The 20,123-nt window shown below is 43.9% G+C and overlaps 2 protein-coding genes across 5 annotated transcripts in view; one reads left to right on the forward strand and one right to left on the reverse strand.

The window, feature by feature from the left end:
• Positions 1-565: 565 nt before the first annotated feature.
• LOC144530958 (uncharacterized) lies at positions 566-17,327 on the forward strand. Its single transcript, XM_078270790.1, has 12 exons — positions 566-2,434; positions 2,874-3,263; positions 3,694-3,733; positions 4,032-4,177; positions 8,590-8,622; positions 8,920-9,006; positions 9,291-9,491; positions 12,716-12,895; positions 14,169-14,381; positions 14,863-14,982; positions 15,212-15,352; positions 16,908-17,327. The coding sequence occupies exons 1-12, from the start codon at positions 566-568 to the stop codon at positions 16,977-16,979; spliced, it is 3,492 nt and encodes a 1,163-aa protein (XP_078126916.1). The 3' UTR covers positions 16,980-17,327.
• Positions 17,328-17,894: 567 nt separating this feature from the next.
• The window catches only part of tjp2a (tight junction protein 2a (zona occludens 2)), a 43,414-nt gene continuing 41,185 nt past the window's right edge, over positions 17,895-20,123 (reverse strand). For all 4 annotated transcript variants that reach the window (XM_078270789.1, XM_078270788.1, XM_078270786.1 and 1 more), the window contains one exon: positions 17,895-20,090. In XM_078270789.1, the coding sequence (XP_078126915.1) occupies positions 19,937-20,090 (154 nt within the window). In that variant the 3' untranslated portion in view covers positions 17,895-19,936. The remainder of the gene's footprint in view (positions 20,091-20,123) is intronic.

Raw genomic sequence — 20,123 nt, forward strand, 5'->3', positions numbered from 1 at the left:
GACATGTTTGAAGCATACTGAGGCGGTAATAAATAATCTTAAAGAATGTCAAACAATATTCCAAAAAGCCAATATTCCTGATACATGGTGATGTCTTTATAGTGCTTGTTTTGTCCAACCAACAGTAAAAAAAACCTAAAGATATTGAATTTACAATGATATGAAACAAGAAAGCATCAAATCCTCATTTTTAACGTTTGACATTTTTGATTTATCGATTTTCAAAATATTTCTTTTTAGTTTCCTTACATTCTATTGACTAAATGTTTGATCAAACATAATCAACAGATGAATCAGTAATCAAAATTAATCAATGCGACGTTTGAATACTGATTGATATGGAAACATTTTGGCCTGTATTTAAAAAAAGTATTAATGTTCAATATCTAGGCCCTAATAATGTTTCTGTTTTACATGTAAACTTTCCTTGGACCTCTTATGTGTGTAATTAGGCTTTTTCTGTTCATACCCGGTCTCCGTCTCTTCCAGGCTGTACTATGAGCGGGGCTTTCTTGGAGATAAGGGGAGCATGTTCTGAAAATTGGAGTCGGATCACACCCCAGCCATGAGCCAAAGGTATCAGGAAGAGGCATCCGGGGAAGCAGGCGAGGAGCACAAGGTGGCTCAGAGGAGCAGGCAGCCCAACGGGACGTCTCTCGGGGAACCTCCTGTACGTCGGTCCTGGAGGCCGTGTCAAATGCTCAACCAGGATGGGGAACTGAATCCCCATCATCATCACCATCATCATCATCAGCCTCCTCACCAACACCAACCGCCCACAGGTCGCGGACCCAATCGGCATCGCCGGCGGCTTCCATCGGGGCAGGGCCAGGCTCAGAGTCCTGGTCTGAGCCCAGCGGCAGCTCCTTCCAGGCCAGACGGGGACGAGAGCCGAGACCCTGAGCCCCGTCCCGTCCAGCAAACCCGCCCTGCTGTCACGCGTTACCGCCGTCATGGCGACCCCAACCCCCGACTCAGAGGGCACAGACCGAGGCAACCAATCAGAGAAATGCAGGACTCTTCGCCTGTTGCGGATGAGAGAGAGAGTCCAGCAGACGTGCAGGTACAGCAACGCTCGTCGGACGATCCTGTAACCGACCAATTGCAGGACAGGGGATCTCCTCACCTGACTCCCGTCACCGTTGTCACCCCCACCCACCTCTCAACTGGTCCTGCAACCCAAAACATGCAACTTCACCCCCAGCACACTCCGCCTGCTGAGGCAGAAGAGGACCTCCAGGAGTGTAAAGTAGAGTGTGAAGAGGAATGGGAGGAAGTTAAGGAGAATGATAAAGATCAAGAACAGGGGGAGGATGATGAAGACCACCGCCCAACCCCAGGTCACTCCAGCTGCGGCCATAACGACGTGCAGACAGTCGATGACGGAGCAGAGGAAGGGGCAGAGAGAGTGGAGGAGGATCAGGAAGAAGCAATGGAGGATGTAGCGGAGGACATAGCAGCTCAGGGAAGCGAAATCACTGATCTCTGCTCTGACACGGAGAGCGCCGCCTCGCTTAGTATGGACGCACCTCTCCACAGCCCGCCGCCACTCCAGTCACCGACTCCTCCTTCGTCCCCGGAGGTTCCACCTTTCCCCCAGCTGGACCACTTCAGTGAGGACACCAGCATGAGCCCTGTGCCCGACAACGACCTGCTGCCTGAAGATGAAGATGATGATTGCTCTGAGTCGTGCTCGCTGTCTCACTTTACGTCCCGTTCTGACTCCTATCCGAAAACCTATGCAGACTTTTATACAGAGTCCCACCAAAAATCGTACCCAGAGCCTGTCTACAAGTCGTACTCGGAGCCCAAATCCCATCCTAACTCTTTTCCTGAGCCCCTTAGGACCTCCTACCCCGAGTTACACAGAGAACCTCGCAGGCAGTCTGGTTGGAGGACTGAGTCTAATGAGGCCCAGCAGGAGTCCCGCCAAGAGCCCTTTACCAGCCATAGACAGGAGAATGTACAAAAAGGGGCGCCGAGCTCCCCCACCAGGGGCTCCCATTATGCACCAAGGCAGGGCAGAGAGCGCCCCTCACATCACTCCCCTCTGGACCGCTCCGTTGGCTGCCGGCTGCACCACTATGACGGACAGTCTGACAGCGAGGGGGACAGCGCCGATCAAAGTCCCGTTCCAAAAAGTCGCAGGCAGGTGCCCAGACAAGCAGAAACCCAGGCCAAGAGCCCCTATTCTGGGCAGATCAGCTCAGGAGAGCGGAGTGCAGTAAGTCTCCAAGTGGAAGAAGGTTCAAGGGGCTCAGGAGACGCCATCACCCTGGCGATTAAAGACATTAAGGAGGCGATTGAGGAGGTGAAGACTAAGACAGTGCGCTCCCCCTACACACCTGACCAGCCTGTGGAGCCCATCTGGGTGATGAGACAGGAGGGCAGCCCCACAGAGGAGGTATACCCACTGCCGACTACAGCTGACCATGTAAGTATGACTAAGGTAGTCCTTAAAGCTTACTGTTTTTCTTTTTAATGTAAGATATATCTCCAAAGATACGGATGCTGCTTCCGTGTCGGTACTCCTGCCTGCTTCTCCAAACTGGGGAGAAGAACTCGTACAACCCCAATTCAAAATATCCAAACTATCCCTTTAAGGCTGTGCTGATAAGTGACATTGCTCAAGGAGTTTAGTCTGCAGTGTTGCAATAATTAAATTAGATTTTTATTGCTTTCGGGAAGTTTTACAGCAACATTTACATCCCTGGCTCTCATTTCACTTTGTGTTACTTGGATTAATGCCCAAATCCTGAATCATGTGCATGCATCGTCTGAATAAGGTGTCAACTGAGTTGCTGTAGATGCATTGCAGTTTTAAAAGGACTATATACAAAAACACTCTTATTTTCTCTCCGTTTCCTTCTCTGTCTTCTCCTCACTCCCCCGGTCAGTCGGCGTCTGAGTCTCCATCCCGCTACGCCTCGGTTCCAGTTCGGGAGCCGGAGAGTCCGCTGAGAGTTGAGTCAGCCAGAGCACTTCACCCTCAACATTATCCCCAACAGCAGCCCCAACACAGCCATCACCCCCACCACGGCCACCATTCACAGCAGAGGGACACGGCGAGGCCGCCGCAGGCATACACACAGCCGCAACCCTACACACACATGCCGCCGAATCAGCATCACCAACGTCAACATCAACAACAGAATCAACATCAGCATCAACAACAGAATCAACATCAGCAGCAGCTTCCAGCTCAGCGACCGCGGCCTCAAGTTCAGCCACAACCTCCTCCACAGCAGCCCTCTGTCCAGGAGGTGAGCCAATAAACATCCAGAAATCCATAAAATATAGAAAAAGAGACCTTTCTAAAAACTCTTGAAGCTTTCATCAGTATCAAAGTAATCCAGTGACAGTTGTCTGCAAATCCATTATTACATTTCAAACAGGGAACCTCTAAAAGCTAATTCTGCATACTTTTAATGCTGTCAATTTGCCGAAATGTAAACTAGTACTGGCTAAAAAATGGGCACTCACTGAATCTATTGCAACATGGATGAAATGTTTAGCAAAGACAGGCATCTTTTACATTCAGCTGCTGGCAGATTAACACCTGTTAATCTGCCAGCAACTGAATGGCTGGCAGCAGTAAAAGTCTTAGAAGCAGATTTTTAATGAGAGACCTGCAGTACGTGAGTAGAAATAATAAGGATGGTGATGGAGGTTTCCCTTTTTGTGCCTTCTCAGCTTCGCAGATCTCTTCCTTCGTTTCCAACATTTGTGGATGGTGAGTGGACTCGCATATAAAAATCCTAATATTATTCTCAGCTCCATCTCCATTCTTTTCATCTGTTGACATAAAGATGAATATTACATGTTACAGTCCCTTACGTTTCATTTCTTTTATGGTCATGGCTGTGTTCTCACATAAAAAAATGTACCTACTGTATATTGTAGATGTTGTGTATAGTTAAATGGTTTAGATCATTGCCATATCTTCACTTTATAATTTGTATGTTTGTGTGCCAGTATGTTATATGCATTTGTGTGTAAATGTGGCTAACGAGTGCATGTGGTTCATGCAGTCCCAGGACCGTGCGACCCCGAAGACCTTATTGACGGCATCATCTTTGCAGCGACCTACCTGGGCTGCACCCACCTGCTCTCAGAGAGGACGCCCACAAAGAGCGCCCGCATGCAGCAGGCACAAGAGGCCATGAACAGAGTCCGGGTGAGTGCAGGCTCCAGCTTATTTGATTTCATCCTGCAGTCATATCGTAGCGGAGGAAGAACAGGACAATATGTGGCCGGGTCCGAGATCACTCCATCGTTCACTCACTATTTTCTTTATAGTCTCGTGTTGTCAGACCTTCCCCCACAGCGCTGCGGGGGAGGGTCTGGCTAGCACACAGCATTCGGGGATGGGAGAAAAACATGCTCTGGTTTATTGGCATTTCTCTAAACTACTCACAATCGTCTTGGGTGGCGCTAAGCGCCGGACGGAGCCACGGTGCCACTGCAAAATAGCCTCTGCGTTTTGGTGGAACATGTGTACGTTCAAAGGTGGAGCTCTCAGGATGGCTGATAATAATAATAATAATAATAATAATAATAATCAACAATCGTTTTGTCCATCGCATTGTAGCCAGAATCTAATCAAATCGGGAGGTGCCTAGAGATTCCCCAGTAAATCGGGAGTGTATTCGGACACAGCCTCTTTCTTGACAACATGGTCATGTTCAAGAATCTCCCAACAATACCCAATTTTTAGTTTTATAATTCCAAAATATTCCAAATACATTAGGCTGCATTTGGGTGAAACAAGGCATCTAGGTTATTCCCATTTGATGGAATGGCCCAGCAATACAAAACTTGGACTCCTTTAATGTCAACCAGGTCATTTATTTGAATCGTGTAGATCCAAAGATATCTTTTTTTAAATGTGTGGATGCTGAGTGATTGAGGAGAGAGTGACTAATCAAAGAATGTGTTTATCAAACATGAGGTAAGCTTTTATTTTTGTATCGACCATAACGTGCATTGTCACTCAATGACCTCAAGGGGCTCAAAGAGCAAACCCGCAGCTCCTCGGTTTGGAGATACGTTTTTTAACACGCTTGGACACATCATCAGTGATGCAACTGTGGTTTGTTTCATATTTGGCTCTTTTAAAGTCAGAAACCCTCAGCAGGCAACCCAGCCAGCGGGCAAAAAAGTGCCCGGGTTTGTGCACAATGCATCATCCACACATCACTGCTCCTCCGCGGCTCCACTGGATATTTCTTCTTATGTGAATCCATGTGAAATCATGCATGATACAAGCCACATTTACATGTGCTGATGTACTTAATGTTTAATCACCGTGATCGGAGTTAGAAGTGTTTTTCCTTTGCGTGATGCATGGGACTGTAGACCACGCTTTCTGCTGCAGTCGCACTGCATGATGTCACATGCATCACGCTAAGGAAAAACACTTCTAACTCCGATCACGGTGATTAAACATTAAGTACATCAGCACATGTAAATGCGGCTTGTATCACGCATGATTTGACATGGATTCACATAAGAAGAAATATCCGGTGATGATTTTTGGTAATGCAAAAAAAACACATTTGCGCTCCCTGTGTGAATGTAGCTGGAGTCAGTTGAGGGCAGCTGGTGTCAGGGAGTGAGTGTGAAAGATGGCTTACAGGGACAGTGTAGCATTCAGACATAGAACTGTGTGAGCGGGAGAGATGGGCATTTTGGAGAGACAAGGGAAGAAAGTTAGAGGAGATGAGCCAAACTCTGCTTTCTGGACGGTTGACTGACAGATCCAGGACATTGCCTCCATTAAGGTCTGAGAAACCTACAGGGAGGGAGACATTTAGAGACGGTGTAATGGTGAGGGGATACACAGTCATTTTTAGATCACTGTCTCACAGGCTGGGTGAGCTGGCATCTCACTTGCAGGGAGGCAGTGATGCGACTCGAAGAAGTGGCTGATTCAGAGTACCTCTTCTTCTTTCTTTTTTTTCTCCCCCAAATTTAAATTCTATAAACCTCTGTGTTTGGAACTGAGGAAGGGGTTCGGTTACTCAAACATTCTAATTCAAAATTACCACATTTGTATTTACATGGTTTTCACTGCACAGGAAGGGTATAACAAATTGTAATCTGAAAAGTAACTAAAGCTGCCAGACAAATGTAGTGGAGTAAAAAGTACAATATTTGCCTCTGATTTGTAGTGAGGTAGAAGTACCAAGTAGCATAAAATAGGAATACTTTAGGAAAGTACAAGTACCAAAAATGTCTACTAAGTTAAGTACAGTACATTTACATAGTAAGTCAGGGGTTAATCACGGAATGATCCAGCACTGCGTTCCGGCTGTAAATTAATCTGATTTTCCGTTTCATTCTGCAGCGGTGCACAGCCGTGAGTCCAGTGTCGGTGGTTAGTTCACATGTCTGTAATAACAGCAGGACAGTAGAGTGTCTGTTATCTAAACTGCTAAAGTCAGTTGAGTGAAGTGATGATAACGTTTGTGGCCTGGCGGTTACAGGCTCAGTAGGGAACGGGACACTAACGTGCTGACCGTTTCTTTGTTTATAGCTGCTAGACCAGAGACTATTTGAAACCGATCAGTAATGCTGTTATGTCCTTATTGCTCTCCTTATTGTTTTCTGGAAGTGATGTAATGTAGTTTTTTGTATGTTGAGTGAGCACTGCGCCGGTGACATGATGTGACGCCCACCACAGGTCAGGAGTCCATCTTGAGATCATGATGATGCTGAGAGGCGTGGTTAAAATGAGAAACATTAGGCTTGTTCAAGATGAGCTGCGTCTCGCCTGTAAAGTGGACGGGAGCATGCGGCAGCAGCCGGGGGCCGTGAAAAAAAAGCTGCAGTCAAGTCGGACAGTTTACAGCCATTTCAAGCAGCCTTCAGTCTGAACTTGATGTCACAGAAACACTCCCATCCTGTTAGGTCCGATTCTGATTTATTAAAATGTTATCAGACACGTATATCAGCTTGTAAGCACTGCAGTCTCCAATTGTTTTGATTATTACAGAGTAGCCTGTTGAAATGCTCTACACCCGATCTGTTGCTGATGTTAATATACAGCAGACCGTAGATGATCTGTAATCTCAATGTATTTAGTCTCTCTGACAACTAAACATCACCATCACCCACGCAACACAGAATAAGTCTTCAAATCAGACAAATATCAATCCAAAATCACTTAAAAGTTTGGATAGAACGTTGTCATGTCGATCGTGAGGTTATCGTTGACCACGTGTGCATGACGTCGGAGCAAGTCAGACACAAATCTAACCGGCATGCATTGGGCGGCGATCGCCGGTAATTGATTCTGCGCAGTCCTGGCTCATCTCGAATGAGCCAATTGTAATGTTTGCACCGGGCTTCGAGGGCATATGGGAGGGTCTCAACAACAGTGTTAACAATTTTGTGTTTTTCATGAGTAAATAAATACTAGTTAGCGGTATGCGTCAGCTTAATAGTGGTCTGATTATCACCATTTAAAGCAGCATGAATTGTTTAGTCTTTCAAATGTCAGAAAATAGTATTTTTTAAAAAGAGCCCATTTTTCCAGACCCCAAGCCGATGTGATTAAATGTCTTGTTATGTCAGACCACCAGTCCAAAACCCCAACATACAGCCACTTTAATGTTAATGTTTTTTTTTCGAGCACACATTTTGAACAAGTGTTACTATAAACATTAACAGTGATCCAGGTAGAAACTACGGTCATTTTGATTTTAAGATAAGCCTTTATTGTCTCCTATCGGAGAAAATCGTCTTGGGCAGTCGACACAACAGAAAATGGCGACACAACGCACACAAACACGCAGTAAACATACAGTAAACATGCATAAAACATGAGCACACATTATGTCATCCCATGTGTTCACACAAGACTCCCCTACCTTTCCTCACACTCCCAGCAGAAGAGAAGAGAACCCACAACACATACTTCCCCTCATATTGCACTTAATTCTGCCCAGATTGCACTTTTCCCATAAAATCATGCTGTGGTCAGTAACTTTTGTATTGCACAATGCCCAAATTCATAATTGAGCAATACCATGTCAAATTACAAATATTGCCCCTGTACCCTCTCAGATATTGCACATCCTACAACCATAATATTTGTTATATATAATATAAATATTCACAAATGAAATCCACTTTAATCAAATCTCTAATGATGAAGGTGAGTGGACAGGTATTCATTTGAAACCTTGAAACCACATAGATTCAGCGAGCACATGGTGGCATAATCCAACATTTGAAAACACGAACCCCGAGCTGTCATGAGGCGTCGGCCACAAACACATGAGGCCGCTTGTCTGTCTTCAGGGTGGTTTTGTGTCACATTGATGAAGAGGAAACTTTTGATCATGTTTGCTGCAGAGGCCTCTGGCAGCCTGCTGATGCCAGATGTGATAAACGGCAACATCACTGTCCTCCCACACGCACATACACAGCATACACCTTTAGGGTCCTTTTGTTCTTTAATTTGGCATTTGGAATGGAGAGAGTCTACAGTGAGGCGATTGGGCTGTTGTCGATGCACCCAAAAAGCTGTTTTCTTATACTGTCGTCTTTCTGAGTCTCTATTGTGCTTTCTGATCACCGCAGGCTGCTCAGAAGCAGGCAAAGAACAGGAAAAAGGTAAGTTTAGTTTGTTTTCTTTGCCTCTCTGTGATTCTGTTTCATGTAAAAGATTCCGACAAATGTGTGTTAGACGAGAACGTTGGTGCAGTTGTGATTGACATTGATTGTACTCTTTTGTTTGTCGCATGCAGGTTGTGTCACCGTCTGTGTTTTTGCTTTCATTAGTCTTTATTTGTAGCCGTTAGATGCGATGGCTCTTAACAGTTGTGACGCCTGCTCTGCTCTCCTTTGATTTCTTTCATCAACCTGTTGCTTCTTCTGTTCTCTTCTTGTTGTCTCTCTGCGGCTGTGCAGAGCCCCGACGGGGAGCCTCCGTCCACTGCTGAGGTTGATTTGTTCATGTCCACGCAGAGGATCAAAGTCCTCAATGCAGACACTCAGGTAGACATGACAACGTGCATTCCTTACCTTAAGTCTATATATTAGAGGTGTGATACATCGATCTGGATCGATAAGCATACATATCTGTAAGATGCCCCCTTTTTTTTAGATTCCTATTTTATATTTGTTCTTTTTATTAAAAATTTTAAATATCTGTATCATATATATATATATATATATATATATATATACCTTAAATCCTTCTGGAGGGACGACAACGTCATCATACACAGAAATTTGAGGATTAATTGAGAGTACCTCCATAACTTTTTTTTGGATCCCAGGAGTCTTTAATGGACCTGCCACTGAGGACGATTTCCTACATAGCCGACATCGGTAACATGGTGGTGCTGATGGCTCGGGGAAAGATGGTGCGCTCCCGCAGCGCACAGGAAAACCTGGACCACGCAGCCGAGCAAACCACCATGAGCCACGATGACAGACGGCTGTACAGGATGATCTGTCACGTCTTCGAGTCTGAGGATGTGAGTAATTGAATATTAATCTGTTATTGTTGTACTATCCTAATCATATAAATCATACTGTTTGCCACAGGAAATCTTTTTTTTTACCCCATTTGTGAGTGTGAGTGCTGTAGTAGGGTGACAGCAAACAGAAACCACCATGGCTGACTGTGGCATTATTTAAAGTAGTAATTTAGTTATACACTCACCTAAAGGATTATTAGGAACACCTGTTAACTTTCTCATTATTGCAATTATCTAATCAAGCAATCACATGGCAGCTGCTTCAATGCATTTAGGGGTGTGGTCCTGGTCAAAACAATCTCCTGAACTCCAAACTGATGGAGGAGAATGGGCCGACTGATTCAAGCTGAGAAGATCAACTTTGACTCAAATAACCACTCGTTACAACTGAGGTATGCAGCAAAGCATTTGTGAAGCCACAACACGCACAACCTTGAGGCGGAGGGGCTACACCAGCAGAAGACCCCACCGGGTACCACTCATCTCCACTAAAAATAGGAAAATGAGTCTACAGTTTGCACGAGCTCACCAAAATTGGACAGTTGAAGACTGGAAAAATGTTGCTTGGTCTGATGAGTCTCGATTTCTGTTGAGACATTCAGATGGTAGAGTCAGAATTTGGCGTAAACAGAATGAGAACATGGATCCGTCATGCCTTGTTACCACTGTGCAGGCTGGTGGTGGTGTAGTGGTATTGGGAGATGCTATCCTATCAATATAGGCCAACATTTCTAAAGAATACTTCCAGCACCTTGTTGAATCAATGCCACAGGCAGTTCTGAAGGCGAAAGGGGGTCAAACACGGTATTAGTATGGTGTTCCTAATAATCCTTTACGTGAGTATATATACCATCCATCCATCCATCTTCATCCGCTTATCCGGGGTTGGGTCGCGGGGGTAGCAGCTCCAGCAGGGGACCCCAAACTTCCCTTTCCCGGGCCACATTAACCAGCTCCGACTGGGGGATCCCGAGGCGTTCCCAGGCCAGGTTAGAGATATAATCCCTCCACCTAGTCCTGGGTCTCCCCCGAGGCCTCCTCCCAGCTGGACGTGCCTGGAACACCTCCCTAGGGAGGCGCCCAGGGGGCATCCTTACCAGATGCCCGAACCACCTCAACTGGCTCCTCGGCTGGGAACCGATCCAGTGAGTGCTGAAGGTCACAGGCCGATGATGCCATCAGGACCACATCATCTGCAAAAAGCAGCAATGAGATCCCCAGCCCACCGAACTGCAACCCCTCTCCACCCCGACTACGCCTCGATATCCTGTCCATAAATACTACAAACAGGATTGGTGACAAAGCGCAGCCCTAGCGGAGGCCAACTCTCACCTGAAACGAGTCCGACTTACTGCCGAGAACCCGGACATAGCTCTCGCTTTGGTCGTACAGAGATTGGATGGCCCTGAGAAGGGACCCCCTCACCCTGTACTCCCGCAGCACCTCCCACAGTATCTCCCGGGGCACCCGGTCATACGCCTTCTCTAGATCCACAAAACACATGTAGACTGGTTGGGCATACTCCCAGGCTCCCTCCAGGATCCTTGCGAGAGTAAAGATCTGGTCCGTTGTTCCACGACCAGGACGGAATCCGCATTGTTCCTCTTCAACCTGAGATTTGACTATCGACCAGACAGAACCGAGACTGTGTGTAGAGGTAAGCCCCACCAGATCTAACCGGTAGCGCTCCACCTCCCGCACAAGTTCCGGCTCCTTCCCCCACAGAGAGGTGACATTCCACGTCCCCAGAGCCAGCCTCTGCTGCCCGGGTCTGGTCCGCCGAGGCCCCTGACCTTCACTGCCACCCATGTGGCAGCGCACCCGACCCCAGCGGTTCCTCCCACAGGTGGTGGGCCCATGGGATGGAGAGATGTCCGCCACGTAGCTTTTTCGGGCTGTGCCCGGCCGGGCTCCGTGGCAAACCCGGCCACCAGACGCTCGCTGACGAGCCCTCCATCTGGGCCTGGCTCCAGACGGGGGCCCTGGGCTTCCTCCGGGCAGGGTCACTTCATCCCTTCCTCGATTTTTCATAGGATTTTTGAAGGATATATACCAGTGGTTTCAAAACTTTTTGATAACATTATTACCAAATCAGTCATACATTCTGTCATTGTGTTACTTATGGATGGAATTATAGTGAAGACTAGAAAATGCATTTCTTGCAGAAAATGCATGTGATTGCTGAAAAGCTAAACTGCATTGTTGACTTAAATGAAGAAGGTGAAGTAGTAAAAATATTAATTGGTAGGAATTTCATTGGAAAGTTGGAAAACACCACTAATGTAAAAAATATGTGGAATATTTAAAGTATTTTGAAAAGCTAACGCTAAACAAAATTATTGGCTTTAAAAGTTCAATAATGCTAAAATATGTAGAACATTGTACGGTTTGAATTTTTCTAGCTGAAAGTATGAATAAGTAAAGAAGAGAGAGCTGTGAGAAATATTTATGAAAGTGCAGAAATATGAAACAAAAAGTGATAAGTGAAAAGTCATAGTATGTCGAAAAAAGTGATAAAAATGCCTCGACGCAGAGGTCCAGGGTTCGAATCCGACCTGTGAAGATTTCCTGCATGTCTTCCCCCTCTCTCTCTCCCTCCCCCCCCTTTGTCACCTAGCTGTCCTGTCAAATAAAGGTGGAAAAAGCCCAAAAAATAATAATAATAATAAAAAAAGAAATAGCAAGAAGCTGATTTGAGAAAATGGGTTGATTTTAGAGTTAGAATTATGTTTAGGTAAGGTTAAGTTTAGTCTGAGTTAGGAATGCATCATGTCGGGAATTCAATTTTATTTGTAGTGTCAAATCAGGATATATGTTATCTCAATAAGGGTCCTCACAAGCTCTGTAGTGAATGCATGTGTCCATGTCTTTAAGTTGGATATAAACCAGGGCTGCACAATTAATCGCAATTTTATCGAATTCCGATATGGACTAGTGCAATATACAAAATACAGACTAAGAGAAAAAAAAATCTTTGTTTCTTACACATTCTTGCAAAAATCACACAATAATCATTTCATTTAATTTCAGTATTTCAAATAACACAAAAAAAGATCATTCCCTCCAATATTGTATACGTATATCGCAATATCAGTCAAAAATAATGGCAAATAAATGTGTTTCTCATATCGTGCAGCCCTAATATAAACAAGCCGTGCAGAGCAAACTCCCACAGGGACTGTAATGGTTCCCGTTGTCCTCCTTGTCTTTCCGTCTGCCAGGCCCAGCTGATTGCTCAGTCCATCGGTCAGTCTTTCAGCGTGGCCTACCAGGAGTTCCTCAGGGCCAACGGCATCGACCCCGAGGATCTGAGCCAGAGGGAGTACAGCGACCTGCTCAACACTCAGGACATGTACAACGACGACCTCATCCACTTCTCCAAGTCGGAGAACTGCAGAGATGTAAGTGAGCCAGCAGGGGGCAGCACAGTCACAGCAGGAGCTTTTCATTCCCTTTATTTGGGCTTAAAATTGAGTTCATTTTTTTTTAACCTTTTAAAAAACTAAGCTTCTGATACTGAACAGGATATTTCACTTTACATATTGATTGACCTTTTTATATGTACAACTTTACATAAAGAACAACACAGCCCTTCAGTTAAGGTCAAGTTATAAATATCTGAATACAAATGAGCCTGTGCCATTATCTTTCTGTTCAACCAGCTGTTATTTGAACCACTGGAAGGCAAACTAAGCAGCTGGTTTCGGATTCCCAGCTGTGTGACCGTAAAAAAAAAAAATTAAAATTAAATTAAAAAAGAAGTTACTAGCTTTAGTATAAAGGTAAAATTGAGACGCTCAGCCCGGTCCCACCTCAGACCCCCACCCCCCTCCCTGTCTGCTTTCGTCTCACATTTTTCAGAATTGGCATCTGGTCGCGAGAAGCTCAAAGTGGGTGCAGCGTCACAACAGTGGTGGAATGTAACTAAGTAAATTTACTCAAGTACTGTACTTAAGTAAAAAAAATGGAGTCTTTTCTTTTCATGCCACTTTCTGCTTCTACTCCACTACATTAATCTGACAGCTTTAGTATAGTTACTTCACACAAAAACACATGTAGTTTATAAAATACACTGTTTTATTATGAATGAAACTACCCAACCATGTACAGGCCTACAAGTCCAGCTGAAATGATTAGACCATTAATCACCAAGTTGACAGAACTGTGCTTTTACTTTTAATACTTAAGTACATTTTCCTGATGATACTTACATACTTTTACTTAAGTAACATTTTCTTTTACTTATTTTTTATTTATCGTAGACAGTTAGCACAGACATACATATGGTAAGATAAAGAAGTATCTGATCGGACCAAAAAATTAGAACTAAATAAGAAAATAAATAAAATAAATACATAAATAAAGTGAAAACATAAAAAATAAATAAAATAAAATTTAAGTAACATTTTCAATGGAGGACTTTTACTTGTAACTGAGTACTTCTGCAGTGTGGTATTAGTACTTTTACTTCGGTGAAGGATCTGAATACTTTTTCCACGGCTGCTACTTGAGCTAGGAGAGCTCTAAAGATTTGAATTTGAACAGTAAAGTAAAAGCTTGTGTTTCCATAGTTCATCCAGCAATAGGAAAGCCTGTTCACATCAACACTTCCAAATGAATATTCGGAGTCTTTGGACAGTTGTGGGAGTGAAGGCTGTACGTGGTTCCCTGCAGGTTTACATTGAGAAGCAGAAAGGAGAGATCCTGGGTGTGGTGATAGTGGAGTCGGGCTGGGGGTCCATCCTCCCCACCGTCATCATCGCCAGCATGATGCACGCTGGTCCGGCCGAGAAGTCCGGTCGACTCAACATCGGAGACCAGATCATGACCATCAACGGGACGAGTCTGGTGGGCTTACCGCTTAGCACCTGCCAGAGCATCATCAAGGTACGCCGCTGATCTCGGTTCAATACTTGTTCCCTCCATTCTTTAGATTTCTTTGAGCAAGGCACATAAGCATGTTTAGGTACAAAATGGTTAATAGTACCTATTAACCATTTTCTAACGCCTTATTTTCTTTACATGCTTCTCTTGGGAACTACACGAGATCTACAAAATTCACTGTAATAATTGTATTTAAATGACATTTTTTTAAGATTATTACTTCAAACTAACACAGTTTTATAGATATAGATGTGGGTCCCAAGAACAAAGCTGAGATGCAACCACAAAAAATAATGTTTTTAATATAAAATTGCTGGGCAAATCTAAGACGGTATCTGGTCTCATATCACGATATCAATATAATATCGATATATTGCCCAGCCCTAGGTACCAGTAACTACCTCCTCCTGTTCTACTGCATGTTTGTGTGTTTTTACCTTTGGGATGTCTGTCTGCTGGAGCTAACCAGACTCTGTTCCCTCAGGGTCTCAAGACTCAGTGCAGGATCAAGATGAACATCGTCCGGTGTCCTCCCGTCACCATGGTGCTCATCCGCAGGCCGGACCTCAGATACCAGCTGGGCTTCAGCGTCCAGAATGGCATCGTGAGTATGGCCACTGATCGCTGTGGTAACGCTGCTGCCCTCTTTCTAACGATTAAAACAAGAGCTTTTATTTTGTTAACCGTACTCCGAAACCAGTGTGTTTCTTGGCAACAGACACGGAGCAGCGATTTGTTATGATGTTTTTACTGGCACTGGTGGCTTAAATATATTATCCTCTGCCACGGCTGTCAGTTTGAGTCCACTCCCGTGTTTTTTTTTTTTTTAACAGATCTGCAGCCTGATGAGGGGAGGCATCGCTGAGAGGGGGGGCGTCCGCGTCGGTCACCGCATCATCGACATCAACAGCCAGAGTGTCGTGGCGACGCCTCACGAGAAGATTGTTCAGATTCTGTCTAATGCCATGGGAGAGGTAGGAGGAGTTCTGAATATGTCTCTTTTTGAATTTCCGAAATTCTGAAATCGTTTTTTTATGTTTTTATTTAGTGTTAGGGGGCTTTCACACCTATCTCGTTTGATTCAAACCAAATCTCGGTCCAGATCAAACTGGTCCGGTTTGTTTTTAGTCTGAAAGCAATTTTTGGATGGTTTGGACTTTTGGACCAAATACAGAAAGTTCTGGCAGATCATAGGAGAGGATATGAGAGGACGGGGAAGCCCGTCTACTGTACAAACCATTCAGTTACAAATGGATGGTGATTATAAAATGACTGTTGTGGTGCTGTGGAAATGTACATAACACTGAATTTACCAGGTGAGCTTTTTACTTGTTTGTGCCAGCCACGCCACTGGTATCTGAGACTCAGACATTATCTGATTACCATCTTTTATGAGCGTTTACAGTATTTATGGTGCCCAAAAGAAAATATATGGCCATATCCAAATGAAATCGATTGTAGAATTTCCCCCATCTCCCACAGGAGGTATCCTAATTATTTCTTTCAACTAGCACCACACTCGGGACAAACTCTTTAAAGGTCCCATGACATGGTGCTCTTTGGATGCTTTTATATAGGCCTCAGTGGTCCCCTAATACTGTATCTGAAGTCTCTTTTATATAGACCTTAGTGGTCCCCTAATACTGTATCTGAAGTCTCTTTTATATAGACCTTAGTGGTCCCCTAATACTGTATCTGAAGTCTCTTTTATATAGGCCTCAGTGGTCCCCCTAATACTGTATCTGAAGTCTCTTTTATATAGGCCTTAGTGGTCCCCTAATACTGTATCTGAAGTCTCTTTTATATAGACCTTAGTGGTCCCCTAATACTGTATCTGAAGTCTCTTTTATATAGGCCTCAATGGTCCCCTAATACTGTATCTGAAGTCTCTTTTATATAGACCTTAGTGGTCCCCTAATACTGTATCTGAAGTCTCTTTCCCGAAATTCAGCCTTGGTGCAGAATTACAGCCACTAGAGCCAGTCCCACAATGAGCTTTCCTTAGGATGTGCCATTTCTGTGTCTGTAGCTATTTAGGAGGAGAGAGGAGGAGGAGGGGGGGGGGGCTTGACCAACTGCCACTTTGCTCGTTTGAAAGCCATGATGTCTCTCTCTCATTGGTGGGCCAAATGCTCTGGGCGGGCAAACTTGCCTTAATCTTGCTCCTTATGACGTCATAAAAGGGAAGATTCCAGATCAGCCCATCTGAGCTTTCATTTTCTCAAAGCCAGAGCAGGATACCCAGGGCTCGGTTTACACCTATCACCATTTCTAGCCACTGGGGGACCATAGGCAGGCTGGGGGAACTCATATTAATGTTAAAAAACCTCATAAAAGTGAAATGTTCATGCCATGGGACCTTTTTAAAATAACTCAATCCTCAGTATGTTTGTTCTGTCTATGTACTTTTTTTATTTTGCGTGCTGTAATGATCAATGCATTCTCTAAAGATTAAAAAAAAAAAAAACGTCAGAAACGTCTCTTTGTGTTGCTTTGTAATTGTGGTCATGTGGTTTCTTTCTGCTCCAGATCCACATGAAGACGATGCCTGCAGCCATGTACCGTCTGCTGACAGCACAGGAGCAGCCTGTCTACATCTGAACACACACACTCTTTACAGCACATCACTCTCTCTTTACTACGGTCTATCCACCTTTCAGTTGTTTTGAATCCCTTTCTCCTCTCTGTATTCTGTTTGATATCACTTGACTTGCCTTAATCTGTACAGTACACTGTCATGTCACCATGTACATCCACAGTATGACAGCAGAGAGACAGATTATCTCACCAGGCCGAGTGTTAATGTGACGTGTTATGTTTGACCAAAGAGAAATCGTGGATTTTATTGTGCATATTTAGGTGGCAAACGGAGTAAATATTACCTTTGGTTAAATAACTGTAATATCTGAATGTACTCTAATCATGTTGGACCTATACGTTGTCAGGGCAACCCAGATGATAAATTCACTTTTAGACTGAAGAGGTCAAGTTGAAGAAAGGGGAATGCATGTACAATTCTGCTGAATAAACTCTAAAGAAAATTCTGCTTTGTTTTATTCAACAGGATTTGATCTGAATGCAGTCGGCTAATTAAGAAAAAAAATATAAAAAGGTCCAGTTCAAGAGCGACAAGAAATTACTGCATCAAGGTAATGCAAGAACCCCTTTGAACCCAGCCATTATCTTTCTAAAATACTTTCAGAATGTAAAAGATTATTCATTTTATTGTCTCTCTGGATTTCCATTAGACGCGAGCTACTCAAGTGTCCATCCACTCCATGTAGTCAGGATTTAAATCTGCCGAGCATTGCTTTACCCATTTGAACAGTTATTGCATCTGGTGCCTCTCACTGCGACAGCTTTGGTAGGTGGTGATTTAGAACAGGTAGAACCTCTTTGGCCTTAACATGTGGTCGGACAGCACTTTTACAAACATACCCTGGCCTTAATCTCTCTACACTGCTCCACAAGAGACTAAAACCCTGACCCTTTCAAGAAGACACACTTAAAAAAGAGCAATGTAAAAAAGAGATTTTTATTTTAATTGACCAATAGTCTGTTCTGTAACACTAAGGAGATCACAAACTAAAAAAGAGAAAATCAACAAGACATTTAAAAGAAATGGATCAATGATTGTCATCACCACATTCCAGATGCTCCTGTGTACAAAGACTTGACTGAGTTTATTTAATGTAAAAACATATATGCCACAACAACGTGATTGTCTCTGGTGGCAAGCAGCTCGTAAAGACAAACGCATACTTCGGCCTCAGCTGTGCTGCACCTCTTAGTAATTCTTCACACCATCGTCTGAATATTCCGTACATGATTATATTCTTACAGTAAAGTCATTTACCTCTTCCAACTGATCTATACACAAATGGTTTACATGCACCTGCACCACCTCCCTAATTTATGGAAGTGCACCGTATTTACTAAAAGACATGTTATCTTGTCATGACTTTCCGTATGTTGTTGTTGTTGTTTTTAACTCAGAAATATAAGAAACAGATGGTGCATGTATGAGTTTGTTTTGTCAATTTAAGAACATTGTGCTGTTGGTCCCCCCCCCCCCAAGCCAACATCAGAGCTACAAGGCACTTGAAAATATGCCACTTCCCAGATTGCACACACATTACATAGTGTAGTGTGTATAGATATATATACAAATGTCCGATCAGGAATGTAGAGAGGTACAATAAATCTTGACATGGCAGGACAGTAACAAGAAGAGGAAGACCAACACCTATTGGACATCAAAGCAGCTGCTGACGTGTAGAAACCAAACTGACACACTGTTCTTGTATGTGTGTGCCAGAAACAAGCTAGTTCAGAAAGTTGGTGACATACAAAAAAATGTGCTAAATAGGAAGTACACAGTCTACAGTACCAAATCTATGGTGTGGTTGCAGCATGGTGTTAACTCCAGTTTCTGCCTTGCTAATACAGTCCAGTAACAGAGGTAAGGGGCTTCTCTGAAAAATCTCTTTGACAAACCCAAAAGGTTGTCCAACATGACCTACTGATGTTCTAGTTCTTTCCAGAATCCTCAAAGACTTCCCTGATCAAAACAAAGATGGTAGCCGGCCATATGTCCTTTCTCAATACGTACAAGTTTTAGATTTGTAAATATAAAAACGGGGGGTTTAAATCAAGCAATCTGATTGGTTCATGGCCGTAAAATAATACCCATAGACAACATTTATAATTCAAATTCCTTCCTGCACGATAAGTATCGATCTGGGTCTGACAAAGAAAGACGAATATTTTTACCGCTGCCTTGATTGGTTAGTTTGTGTTGAGTGCCTTCCTTTAGCGTTAGGCAAAATAAATTCTATGCTCGCTGCTAATGTAGGCTGTGCTCCGTAGCAACCGCCTCGCTATGTGCAGCCAGCCAGCCCAGGAGGACCCATTTTATTTTGAAAATCTATTTAAATTGGAATGTGACTTACTTTCATATTGCCATACTTGAAGACCGTTTTATAAAAGCAGTAGCCCACTTAAGGTTGTAAGACGTTGGGATTATAACGCAGCTAAGGGGCGTTTGGCTCGACGCAGCGGCCTGTCGTGACGGTCCATAGTTTTCTACAAAACGGAGAAGCAACCCAGGTTAGACGTGAGTTAAATACGAGAGTAGAAGAGTCTTTAAGCATTCTGGAAATACCTTCAAAACTAAAGTGGAGTTTAACAACCTTCTGGGTGTTTAAAAAACTTGTGAGGTATCAATCTCTTAACTTGTCTTTGTGACTCTAATGCAATAGTAACAATACATGAGAGACAAACTGGGGCTGGGGGTGTGAATAAAACCTTCAGACACTAAAAAATATATATATATATACACTGAAATATGAACGTCAGTTCATTTTTCGTTTGCCAAAATACACTCTTTGTAATAATATTGTGTGTCTGAAATTAGTGTTAAAATGGACCTCAAAGTTCTGAGTTTACATCAAGGTAGTGCTGCATGGGCGGTTACCACGGCAGCAAACGCTGTCTGCTTGTAGCGATGTACGGAGGAGTCCCGATGAGCTGATGATGTCACTTCCTGGTTTCCCAGCCTACAGCTCAGTGTCTTTGTATTTCTGAGGATTGTAGTATCCTTTCTTGGTCTGGTCGGCCAGCTGCCTGCGGTAATCGGCCTCATCGTCCTCGTATCCTCTGGACTCCGAGTACGGTCTGAAGGGAGGCTGCTGCTCCGGGTTGGAGCTCGAACTAGACACACAGACAGACGGTTAGCTTTTCCTT

Source organism: Sander vitreus, chromosome 16 (assembly GCF_031162955.1).
Source record: "Sander vitreus isolate 19-12246 chromosome 16, sanVit1, whole genome shotgun sequence".
NCBI lineage: Eukaryota > Metazoa > Chordata > Actinopteri > Perciformes > Percidae > Sander > Sander vitreus.